General features: G+C 54.6%; 3 protein-coding genes across 3 annotated transcripts in view; 2 read left to right on the forward strand and 1 right to left on the reverse strand.

Annotated features, from left to right (window-relative positions):
• Positions 1 to 282: 282 nt before the first annotated feature.
• Positions 283 to 6,313, forward strand: GUITHDRAFT_107411 (hypothetical protein; the record flags this gene model as incomplete). Its single annotated transcript, XM_005833550.1, has 32 exons — positions 283 to 915; positions 963 to 1,071; positions 1,227 to 1,287; positions 1,336 to 1,579; positions 1,635 to 1,826; positions 1,919 to 1,965; positions 2,019 to 2,073; positions 2,119 to 2,229; positions 2,446 to 2,748; positions 2,801 to 2,885; positions 2,938 to 3,032; positions 3,090 to 3,158; positions 3,203 to 3,265; positions 3,320 to 3,371; positions 3,418 to 3,485; positions 3,637 to 3,719; positions 3,924 to 3,981; positions 4,025 to 4,072; positions 4,120 to 4,152; positions 4,299 to 4,349; positions 4,508 to 4,565; positions 4,614 to 4,682; positions 4,727 to 4,788; positions 4,874 to 4,933; positions 5,003 to 5,054; positions 5,178 to 5,230; positions 5,362 to 5,404; positions 5,458 to 5,513; positions 5,683 to 5,709; positions 5,762 to 5,794; positions 5,847 to 5,891; positions 6,257 to 6,313. The coding sequence occupies 32 exons, from the start codon at positions 283 to 285 to the stop codon at positions 6,311 to 6,313; spliced, it is 3,075 nt and encodes a 1,024-aa protein (XP_005833607.1).
• Positions 6,314 to 6,633: 320 nt separating this feature from the next.
• GUITHDRAFT_107412 (hypothetical protein) lies at positions 6,634 to 8,901 on the forward strand (the record flags this gene model as incomplete). The annotated part of the gene is made up of 7 exons (XM_005833551.1): positions 6,634 to 6,943; positions 7,005 to 7,159; positions 7,222 to 7,330; positions 7,394 to 7,462; positions 7,512 to 7,549; positions 7,599 to 8,267; positions 8,431 to 8,901. 7 exons carry the CDS (start codon positions 6,634 to 6,636, stop codon positions 8,899 to 8,901), a joined length of 1,821 nt encoding a protein of 606 aa, XP_005833608.1.
• A 402-nt stretch (positions 8,902 to 9,303) lies between these two features.
• GUITHDRAFT_162889 (hypothetical protein) overlaps positions 9,304 to 10,665 on the reverse strand; it is a gene marked incomplete at both ends in the record, with an annotated part of 5,414 nt that continues 4,052 nt past the window's right edge. Inside the window, 5 exons of the mRNA XM_005833552.1 lie at positions 9,304 to 9,390; positions 9,605 to 9,667; positions 9,835 to 9,955; positions 10,182 to 10,246; positions 10,458 to 10,511. Of these exons, the coding sequence (XP_005833609.1) occupies positions 9,304 to 9,390; positions 9,605 to 9,667; positions 9,835 to 9,955; positions 10,182 to 10,246; positions 10,458 to 10,511 (390 nt within the window). The remainder of the gene's footprint in view (positions 9,391 to 9,604; positions 9,668 to 9,834; positions 9,956 to 10,181; positions 10,247 to 10,457; positions 10,512 to 10,665) is intronic.

Below are 10,665 nucleotides of genomic sequence, written 5' to 3' on the forward strand. Positions count from 1 at the left end.
GGAGGGAGGGAGGGAGGGAGGGAGGGAGGGAGGGAGGGAGGGAGGGAGGGAGGGAGGGAGGGAGGGAGATTCACATTTACCTGCAAGTAATCAGGGGGACGTGTTGGTAGGAATGCAGGCAGGCAGAGTAGTGAAAGGAAGAGAAAAGAAAGGTTGTGGAACGATTGAACAGGAGAAGTGGGGCAAAGCTTCGAAATCCTGTCATTGACTGTCTGGATTCAGGGCATAGAGCATGTAAATGATGCTATCCACTTGAATAGAAGATATTTAAGGGGTCAGGAAATGAGGCAAGTCCAATTTTACGACGAAGATGAGGAGTACGGCCTTCCGGAGGGAGAGGTGAAACAAGCTTGGCTCGTTACCTCGCAGCGTGCAGCAAAAGCCAAGCCAACAGATGAGATCCCTCTCGACGATCTGCACCACCTGCGTAAGACCACCGTTGCGATCCAGTCGGCAAAGACGAGAATCGATCGAGAGGAACCGAGGACAGCATCGAGATGGCGAGGGAGGAACTTCTTCACAATAGCTCGCAAACATGCTGAGAGAGAAGTCTTGAGCACAGCCAAGCAAAACCTGAGGATCGCGAAGAAGCGAGCTCAAACTTCCTTCACCTTGTCGGAGAGAAAGAAGAATGAGCAGGACTACGTGACTCACCCGAGCCTGCTGCAGCGGAGGCTGGGGAGGTCAGCCACCAAGGAGATTCAAGAGTGGAGGCCGCGGGAAGGGAAGGTGGGGTTGACCATTCGAGAGATCCATGACACGTCCACCTGGAGCCTGAAGCCGCCATGGGTGAAGAGAATTTCTCAGGACAAGCTGCTCCGCAGGGGAGCAGTGCGGCCGGAAAAGGCGACCGTGCCAGCCATGAAGTTTGGGAACAAGGACGTGTCCAAGGTAGTGAGATCAGAGAAACTGTGGGTGCATGACTCTCGTCCTTCTCTTCCCTCCCTCCTCTCTTCCTGCAGGTGTTTGGCGCGGACCTGGATCTTGATCTCAGCCTGGGCCTCGAAGCTACACCTCGTGGAGTGCTGCTGGGGGTGAAGGGGGTGAAGAGAGATGACCTGATGACCAGCGGTCCGTCCCAAGTGCTCTCCTATCCTGCTCCTCGTGTTTTCACACGCACACCCTCCTTTGATCCCGTTCATCTGCCCTCCTTCATTCCTCCGCCCTGCTTCATTTCAATTCAGTTCATTTCAAGATTCCTCCCACGATTGACGATAACACTTTAGGACACACGATCCCCCACTCGGTGATGGTGAGAAGCAGAGAAAATGCGCATCGACCAAGCAGGTAAACACGACTTCACACTGTTCGTGGCGATGAAGCTTTCTCTGCAAGAAACCGGACGTCTTTCAGGGCGAGGAGGGCGAGGAGCTTGTCTCCTTTCTCAGTGAAGAAGAAAATGGCAGCAGGGCGGAGCCGATCGATTTCTCCGACCTCGTCCAAGAGTGCGGACGAGCGCAGGAGGCAAACATTGACAGTCATCAAAGAGAAAATCCTGGACACGATCGTTTCCTTTGACCTCTGGAGCGAGGAAGGAGTTCTGATGGCAATGGAGGATGCACTCCTTGCCCATCCGCAGGTATGCCCTGCCGAGCTTGTCCCTCCCAACCATTCTGACGCATCCATGGCTGCAGGTCGAGCATAGTGTCCTCCTGGAGGAACTACGGCAGCTGGGACGCGAGCTGGGTGTGGATACAGGAAGGCTGGAGCAAGTCAACGATGACCAGTCGAGCACGGGGATCCATGTGGATGTCAAGAGATCTTTGAAGAGCAACAAGAGTGCTTTCGAGTCATCCTCGTCCTCATCAGACTCAGACACAGACGAGGTAACGATATTCTCCCTTTCCTCTCATTCGTTTTGGTGCTTCTGCTTTTCCCCAGCTCCGATCCCTCTCCTCCCTCACAACTTTTGCCACAGTCTGATCAGGAGAGTCAAGGAGGAGTGTGGTCTCGCTTCCGTTCCCGGTGCTTGCTTGCTTTGACATTTCATCGACGTGACATTGAGCGAACCTCTGTAGAGCACTGAAGATTTCGACGGAGGAGGAAGACGTCGAGGGCGAAGTTGAGGAGGAGGTGACTCGAGCCTGTGTTGTCCTGTGCAGTGATCATGGTGGATAGGAGATTGTGCTGGGTGATAGCTCGCAGCTGTCGCTGGATGAAAAAGTGAGGTCGGTAGCAAGGGGTCTGAAGGAGAAAAAGGTTCACTTCTTCGACGAGCGAGCAGACCAGGTTGTGTGGAGATGGTTTGATCCTGCAAACACGTGTGATGATGAATCTTGTGCTTGTACAGGAGGAGGAGGAGGAGGAGGAGGAGGAGGAGGAGGAGGCTCCTGGAGTCCGAATGCAGCTCCTAGCCTTCACTGATGAATTTCTCCTCTCGGTAGCTACACGAGATCGCAAATTTGAGCATATCATCGGTAAGAACGCACTAGATCTTTGCGGAAGGAAATGAAGAAGGGTGCAGGAAACAATGTGACTGAGTTGAAGGAGTGGGACGATATGGAGGACGAGGAGAGAATGAGGCTCTGCATCTCCGACCTGGAGGAGCTGAGTCAGAGGAGAAGGGTCGAGCAATTCTCCCGTCTCTTCCAGTACGCGTCTGCCATCCGAAGGATCTACGGCTCTGTGGTGAAGCAGGAGGAGACTTGGGGGCCCTGGGGACCGGAGTGGTTGGGGGTTGTGGATGAGCACAGCTGCAGTGCGATCGGGCAAGAGTGGAGGGGGATGGAACTGGACGAAAGGATGCGGGTGAGATCCTGAAGTTCACGCTAAGTAGCACAGCGCTGAGTTCGTCCTGCAGTGCTGCATGTCAGGGTTGAGGAGCAGGACGTGCGTGGAATGGGCGATCAGCGAACATGATGAAAGGGTTGCGAACGCGATCGACGGTGGGATTGCTCGGGCTCACTGATATGTTTCCTGACGGCAACGTACCTGCAGCCAGCATGCTCGTCGAAGACAAAGAGGAAGAGATGGAGGCGTCGAATCGGAGAGAGCTCAAGTGGTTCGGGGATGCGCAGAGAGACAGGGACAAGGTTTCGGAGGGGGAGGAGGAGGAAGAGAGGAGTTTGAGCTGATGTGCACGGTGTCAGGAGGCGGAGAGGATACAGCGTGTGAAGGCATTTGCTACGGGGAAGGAACTTGAGGCTCGGGCGGGGAAGGTAGATGGCTAGTCTCCAGCTCCTCATCTCAGTCTTCCCGACAGGCGATGAAGTGGTATAGGAGGAAGAAGCAGGAGCTGATTGAGATGATCCGCGATCATGAGAAGGTCGTACCGCTCTCTCTCTCTCTGTGCCTGTCCCGGTTCACATTCGCCATGCAGAAAATGCCCAGAGACGTCGGGCAGACGTTGACCCTCCGTCCTGGAAAGAATGGTGAGAAGGCGGTGCAGGGCGCGTGGGGAGGATAAGGAAATGGCAGGCGGGCATATTAATCAGGTGCTGGCTCGGCAGAACGTTCAGTTCCGTCCCAATCCCTTCACGTACTCGGTACGCTCAATCTGAAAGATTGTGAACGAGATCTCTGTCTCTGCTTCTTCTTATCCTTTCCTGTCTCCCGCCTCCTCCTCGGCTCACTACATGCTCTATATTCTCGCCTGACTCACCCGTTCATCTACTTCCTTATCTTGTTCTGCTTCAGGATCCTGGAATCGCGTGGAAGTTTCAAGTTCAGCAAGATAGAATTGTCAAACAGGAACTCCATGTCTATGACGGGCAACAACGGTTTGACTCGCACTGCAGAGGAACTTGGTTCGAAGAGCATTACAAATAGCAAAGCAGCTCAAGGTAATTCATCATCGGATGCCCATTCTTCGATACCTCTTTGTTCATTGACGATCGCATCCACTATCCTCTTGGAAGTTTGTCAGACTGCACAGATCGCAGTCTTCACTGTCTACATGACTCAGTTCTTTTATTCTCACACAGAATTTCTTCACAGGCGGATGCTCTCTCTCTCCAAAAAGGACTTCCCTCCAGCACCGTGGTCTCCTTCGACCCTCAACCCTCATCTCCCTTACATATCACAGGTGGAGCTCCCGGGAACAGATCGGAAGGCAATCAGGCTGATGAAACAGGTGCGTATTCTGTTGCATCCCCTTGCTCGTCTGATGTTTTGGAGCAGAGAGTGGAGAAGGACGAATCGCTTAGTCTTCCGGTGTCATCATTGTCCTCCCCTTCTTCCTCCTTCTCCTCTCCTTCCTCGTCCTCGTTCTCGTCTCCTTCCTCCCCATCCTGCTCCTCCTTCTCTTTTTCTTCCTCCAACTGCGATCTCCACATCTTGGTCGGCTCACAGTGAATCAGCTGCGGGAGTTGAGCCAAGAGATTCAACAGCGAAGTGACCAGGCAGAAAGGGTGAGACTTTCTTGGAATTCTTGACGCCCATAGACCCCTTTGCCTTCTTTACCTCCTTTACCTCCTTTACTTCCTTTACCTCAACCTTCTCCTCCTCCGCCTCCTCAACCTCCTCCTCCTCAACCTCCTCTTTTGACTTTGCCTGCTCTGTCCTACAGAAGCAGCTGGTGAAGAAGAAGCCCGATCGTAAGGGGATGGACAGAAGCGAGAGGCTTTGTGAGTCTCGTTCTGCTGCTGCCTAGCAATGCTCTTACGTGCACTCAGACCTCGACAGCTTCGTCCACACCGCAAACTGGAAGACTCCAGCTGGGGGAAGTCACTTCCGCAACGGAGGTTCAGAGAGGAGAGAAGGTTGCACGTGCGGTGACAGGCCTCAGACTCTGCGTACAAGCTGTGGAACAAGCCGACTGGACATCCGGCACCTTCGCTGCATGGCGGGGTGAACGGGGCATCCCGTGCTCCCGCAGACAAGGCACGGCAGCCCTTTCCTCTTGGATCCTCCATGACTCTGTGGGTTCCCACAGGCAATGCATGAAAGTATCCTTGCTTCAAACCTTCGGATCAAAGCGAGGCAACAGCAGCAGGTGACGGGAGCTGTTGTTCTACATGAGTTCAGCTGGAGGCTTGTTGAGATCTCACGTTGAGCACTGCAGATACCTGGCGATTACGAGATCATTGTCTTGAGAATTCTGGGATTCCCAGAAGGTCTTTTTGCTCCTCCTCGCCCTGCCCCTCCTCCTCCCCCTCTCCCTGCCCCTCTTCCTCCACCTCTCCCTGCCCCTCCTCCTCCCCCTCTCCCTGCTCTCCAATGTGACCAATAGTCGTCAGGCTCGAAGAAGAAACTCTTCAAACACTTCAGCAAGAGCATCGGCAATCACAAGGTTTGATGCCAGCAGTATTGCTCCTTCTCCTCCCTCTCCTCTCCTTCTCCTCTTCTCCTCTTCCTCCTCTTCCTCCTCCTCATCTACCCGCCCTCCCCCTCCCCTCCTCCGCCTCTCACGCTGCTCTCAAGGCGCTCAGTGCAGCATGGCTCAAGTTCAGTTTCAAGAGATACGGTGTGGGCGTTCATGTGCCTAATTGGCGCTTCTCTCCTTTGACCTCCTTCTAGGTGCTGTGCACCTCAGCGTCCCGAGGGATACGGCCGGAGGATGGGTGATGAATGAGGTGAGTTCGTCCTGTGAACCTCGTAGACAACATCGGTGGTAGTGGTGATGATGATGGTGATGAGGAGGAGGGGGGGCAGGAGGAAGAACGGGGAGGGGGTAGGGAGGAAGAGGAAGATAAGGAGGAGCAGGAGCAGGAGCAGGAATCTGCGTTGATGGTGGTTGTGCAGGGCATATGTGTGTCGTTCATCACTAAGGTCTCTCTTTTTCGCTCCTGCTCCTGCCGTCTTCACGTGACAAGCTGCGCAGGAGGATGCGCTGAAGGCGGTCAATGCGCTGCAGGTCCAGCAGCTTTGCCCAAGATGTTCACCCGACCATGATGCTGATGGTGCAGGAGGGAGAAACGCACGTGCTACCTGAGATCAGCAACTTCGACTTGGTACAGCCCCATTCCCAACCTTTGACTTCTCCTTTTATCTTCTTGCTTGCTCCTCCCGTCCATGGCGCGATCCTCGTCTGCTCGTTCGCTCCTCTAGCCCTAGCCCTTCCTTCTCGTCCCCTCCCCTCCCATCCTTCCCTCCTTCCACTCCTCTACCTCCCGCTCCTCCTCATTCTCTTCTCCCATTCCTCCTCCTCACTTCCTCCTCCTCCCCACCTCCCCACCCCCCCCCCCTTCCTCCTCTTCCTCTATCCTCGTCCTCCTCTCTTCCTCCTCTTCCTCTATCCTCGCCCTCCTCTTCCTCTATCCTCGCCCTCCTCTTCCTCGTTCGCTTCCCTTCATTCCTCGCCTCATCTCTGCTGCAGGAGCTCGAGCTCCGATCTGGCCAGGAGGGCGATGCTCAACATCAACTGCCAGCCTAACAATTTCAGGTGTTCTCCTTCAAATATTCCTGTAAACTTTGAAAATCATATTTACTGTAAATTTATATTAAATCCGAGTCGAGGGAAGGGGCGCATCGCAGAAACGCGAGCAGAAGCGGAGCAGAGGAGGACGAGGACGAGGACGAGGACGAGGAGCAGGACGAGGAGCAGAACGAGGACGAGGACGAGGAGAAGGACGAGGACGAGGAGGAGGACGAGGAGGAGGAGGAGGGAAGTGGGTGCTTGAGCAGATCTGCTGGCAAACTTGACCGAAAGACACCATTGCTTCCTCTGCTCCTTTCCTGATCGTCGTCCTGGCCATGACCGCGCAATGTTCATCGCTGAAAATCGATCTTCCGCAGCTGGATAGCTTGAGTCCCGTGTATGATATCCAGTGCAAACTCATGGAGGATCTCAAGCTGGGTAGCAGCTACAGCGTGAGCGAGGGCGACATGGTTCATCCTGGGCTGATGGACGCTCTTCGTGTGCGGATGCTGAGCCAGCAGGAAGCATATTTCTTTCAGGGAGAGGAGAGGGAAGGCAAGGAAGCGGTAGGTTCTCAGCGACTGGGAGAGTTGAATCCGCAGAACGAGAGATCCAGTCTCGAGCTCCTGAAGAAGCTGCTGAGAGGTCTGAAGCTCTCCTGCCTCTCTCCCATTCACTCACTCAGCTGTTTCCTCCCCTTGTTCAGATCAACACGGACACAATGGTGGTCTGGTTGAAAGCGCATGGAAGGTTGTAGAGAAGGCATGCTCTTCCTTCTGCAGCAAGTCTCAGTGCTCGTCTCCCATGCAGTCCATGGAAGATGAAGAAACAGCGAAGTACATCGAATGGCTGAGAGAGCACGTGAGTGCGTTATGTTCACATTCAACTCAACTGACAAGTTTCGCGCTTCTGCAACCTTGCAGGATATCAGTGACTGTGTTGGGTTGGGATACTTCCAACACAAATCGTCGAGCGCAAAGGAAAAGGAGTCGATGGAGCGAGGAGTCCTGGCGCTCCGAGACATCAGAGCAGGTAGTTTGATGCGACTGAGGCAGCAGTGGAGAAATGTCCATTTTCATGATGTTGAACTTTCAGATGAGGTTGTCTACAGCATTCCTGTCGATCACTTGCTGTGCGTCGATACAGCACTCAAGTCAGATATCGGTAGGATGATGGTTTGCGTCGGCGGTTCCTTGAAAGCTCCTGTGCCCAGGGCCAACCTTCTTGGAAATTCGAGCAAAGATGAAAGAGGTGAGGTGTGAAGAAGATCGGAAGAAGAATTGACTCGTGCTGTTGGCAGAGGTGGCTGGAGAGGAAGGAAAAGAAAGCTACACAGCAAGCTGAACAGAAGGCGGGACAGGAAGAGGGGGATCAAGAGGAGGGGGAGGAGGAGGAGGAGGAGGAGGAGGAGGAGGAGGAGGAGGAGGACGAGCTTCATGATGATACTATTTCGATGCTGTTCCTTATCCATGAGATGAAGACCAAACGAGAGACATCCAGGTGGAAAACTTATTTCGACTTCCTCCCAGGCAAGTTTGAGACGGGAATCTGCTTCGAGGAGGAGGAAGGCGGTGGGCTGAACCTCGACGAGGAGCTGGCAGGAACTGGTTTCGTGCAGAAACGATGGAAGGAACGAGAGGTGGTAGAGCATACCTACAACATGCTTTTCCCTTGGTTAACAGAGGAATTTCCGCAAGTGTTCGATCGGGAGCACTTCGACTTCCAGTCCTTCATGTGGGCCAGAGGCGTTTTCGACACTCGTTGCGTCACGGTCAAGTTTCCTGCAGAGAAGACGGGCAAGGTCGGTGTCGACAACAACGGTGAAGGCGAGAAGGGCACGCGTGACGTGACATGCCTCGTCCCTTGGGCTGACATGTGCAATCACCACCCGTATGCTCAGCTCAACAAACCAAGTCTTGACCCTACAAGGAAGTTCCTTCAATTCTGCACGATGGCGCCGATCAAACAGGTAAAGGATCCTTCCCGATTTCTTCCCTGCTCCTCCCGCTGAGCTGCCTCCTCCTCCTCCTCCTCCTCCCCCTCCTCCTCCTCCTCCTCCTCCCTCCTCCTCCTCAATTCCCTTCCTTTCTCTCGCCCTCTCCCTCTCTTCTCTCCTCATCCCCTTCCTGCAGGGCAGCCAGGTCTTCCTCAACTATGGCCCTCTCGACAACACCCAGCTTCTCCTCTACTACGGGTACGCGGAGCAAGACAATCCTTACCAGACGTACGCGATAGAGCTCGAGCTCCCGGACGATGAACTTCGCCTCATGAAGCAGCTCATGCTAGTTCACTACCGATTTCACGACAGCCATCATCTGCGGGACCGGGGAGAGATCCCAGCTGCCCTCCTCGCCGCCCTCCGCATCTGCCTCATGGACAAGGAGGACATGGATAGGGGGGCGAGGGAGGGAGAGGCTAACCCGCTCGAAGGACGGATATCGAAGAGGAATGAGGAGGACGTACTGCGAACTCTGGAAGATACAGTGAGCTACGTTCTTGGTACGCTCCCTGAGGAGGAGGAGGAGGAGTTAAGGGGAGGAGAAGCAGCAGCAGCAGCAGCTCGCTTTTCTTGCAAGGAATCATCGCGTACAGGCAAGGGCTGAAGAAAATCCTGCTGTACAACCAAGAGAAGATTAAGAGTTTGCGCGCTGCGTGTGAGGAGGAGGAGGATGAGGAGGGAGGAGAGGAGGGAGGAGAGGAGGGCGGAGGAGACGCAGAAGCAATGGGGGGAGGAGAGGAGGGGGGAGGGCCAGCTTCGAAGAAGATGAGGAAAGAGTGAGGGAGCTTGGAGGAGGAGGGAGCGGCAGTGAAGGGCCCAGCCGGGGGGAGGGGGGGGGGAGTGGAAAAGAATGAGGTGAAATGAGGGGGAAGCATCAAGAAAAGAGAATTGATTTGATATGGTAACAAAAGACAGGACACAATCGCTTCCTCCTCCTCCTCCTTCCTGCATCGGCTCTCATACTCCTACTCCTACTCCTCCTCTCCTTCTTCATTGTTCCTTTGCCTCAGTTCTTCTTCTTCTTCTTCGGCGGTTCTTGACTTGCTGCTTCCTCCTCCTTTTCTTTGCTAACAGCCGAAAAGCCTCCGTATACCTGCGCTGTTCGTGAGAGGAGGAAGAGGAGAGGGAGAGAGAAAGGAGTGGGGGTGGGGAAGAGGAGGAAGAGAAGGGAGAGAGAGAGACAGACGGAGAGAGGGAGAGGGAGGGAGGGAGGGAGGGAGGGAGGGAGGGAGAACAGAAGCAAGAACGACAGAGTGAGGATTAAAGAAGAGTGTGGAGGGGGAAGGGAGGGAGTTGTGGGGGAATACCTCGAGAAGCTCGAGCTGCAGGTTCGTGCGATGCATCCTGCTTGTTGAGACAGAGATCCGAATCTGAGGACACCAAGAGGAGACGAGAGGGTAGAAGGACGAGGACGAGGACGAGGACGAGGACGAGGACGAGGACGAGGACGAGGAAGAGGACGAGGAAGTTGAGGAGGAAGAGGAGGAAGAGGAGGAAAAGGAAGTAAGAACCAGAACTCCCTCCAGCTCGTGCCCACCTTGACGCGGTCAAGGACGCGGATGCTTCTGGAGGGGGAGGAGAGGCACATGCCGTCGGCGTCGAGCTTGTACTGGGAGCTTCCCTTCTCCTCGAGGATGACAGGAGACTCGAGACCGTACCTGCAGCAGGTGGGGCGTAAGATGGCGGGAGAGAGGGAGAGGAGGAGGGAGAGGGAGAGGAGGAAGAGGAGGGAGAGGAGGAGGAAGAGGGAGAGGAAGAAGAGGGGGGAGAGGACGAAGAGGACGAAGAGGACGAAGAGGACGAGGTAGAATAATGTTGAGAGGAGATGAAGGAAGGAGGAAGGAAGAGGAAGAAGAGAACAAGGAGGACAAGGAGAGAACGTACTTTGGGATCAGGACAACAATTCCATTCTTTCTCAATCTCATGACATAGGCCTCTTCCTCCACCACCTGCAGTAGATCTCAGACACGACCTCCTCCCGACCTGCTTCCCCTCCCCCTGCTTGCTGCTGCTGCTGCTGCTTCTGCTGCTGTCCCTTCTCTTCCCTCCCTGCTCCACCTCCTCTTCGGCTTCCTCCTCTTCCTCGTCCTCCTCCCTCCTCTTCCTCTTCCTCTTCCTCTTCCTCTTCCTCTTCCTCTTCCTCTTCCTCTTCCTCCTCACCTTGTTCTTGAAGAAAACATGAGCATGGAGCTCGGTTGAAGCTCGTCCAGCAAACTGAGACAACATGTGAGGGGAGGCACAGGAAGCAGCAATAGAAAGAGCGAGAGGAAGAGGAAGAGGAGGAAACGAATAAAGGGCAAGAATAGGAGCAGGGGCACCAACAGCACCAGCACAAGAGGAGGAGCAGGAGGAGGAGCAGGAGGAGGAG

Source organism: Guillardia theta, assembly GCF_000315625.1.
Source record: "Guillardia theta CCMP2712 unplaced genomic scaffold GUITHscaffold_29, whole genome shotgun sequence".
Lineage (NCBI taxonomy): Eukaryota > Cryptophyceae > Pyrenomonadales > Geminigeraceae > Guillardia > Guillardia theta.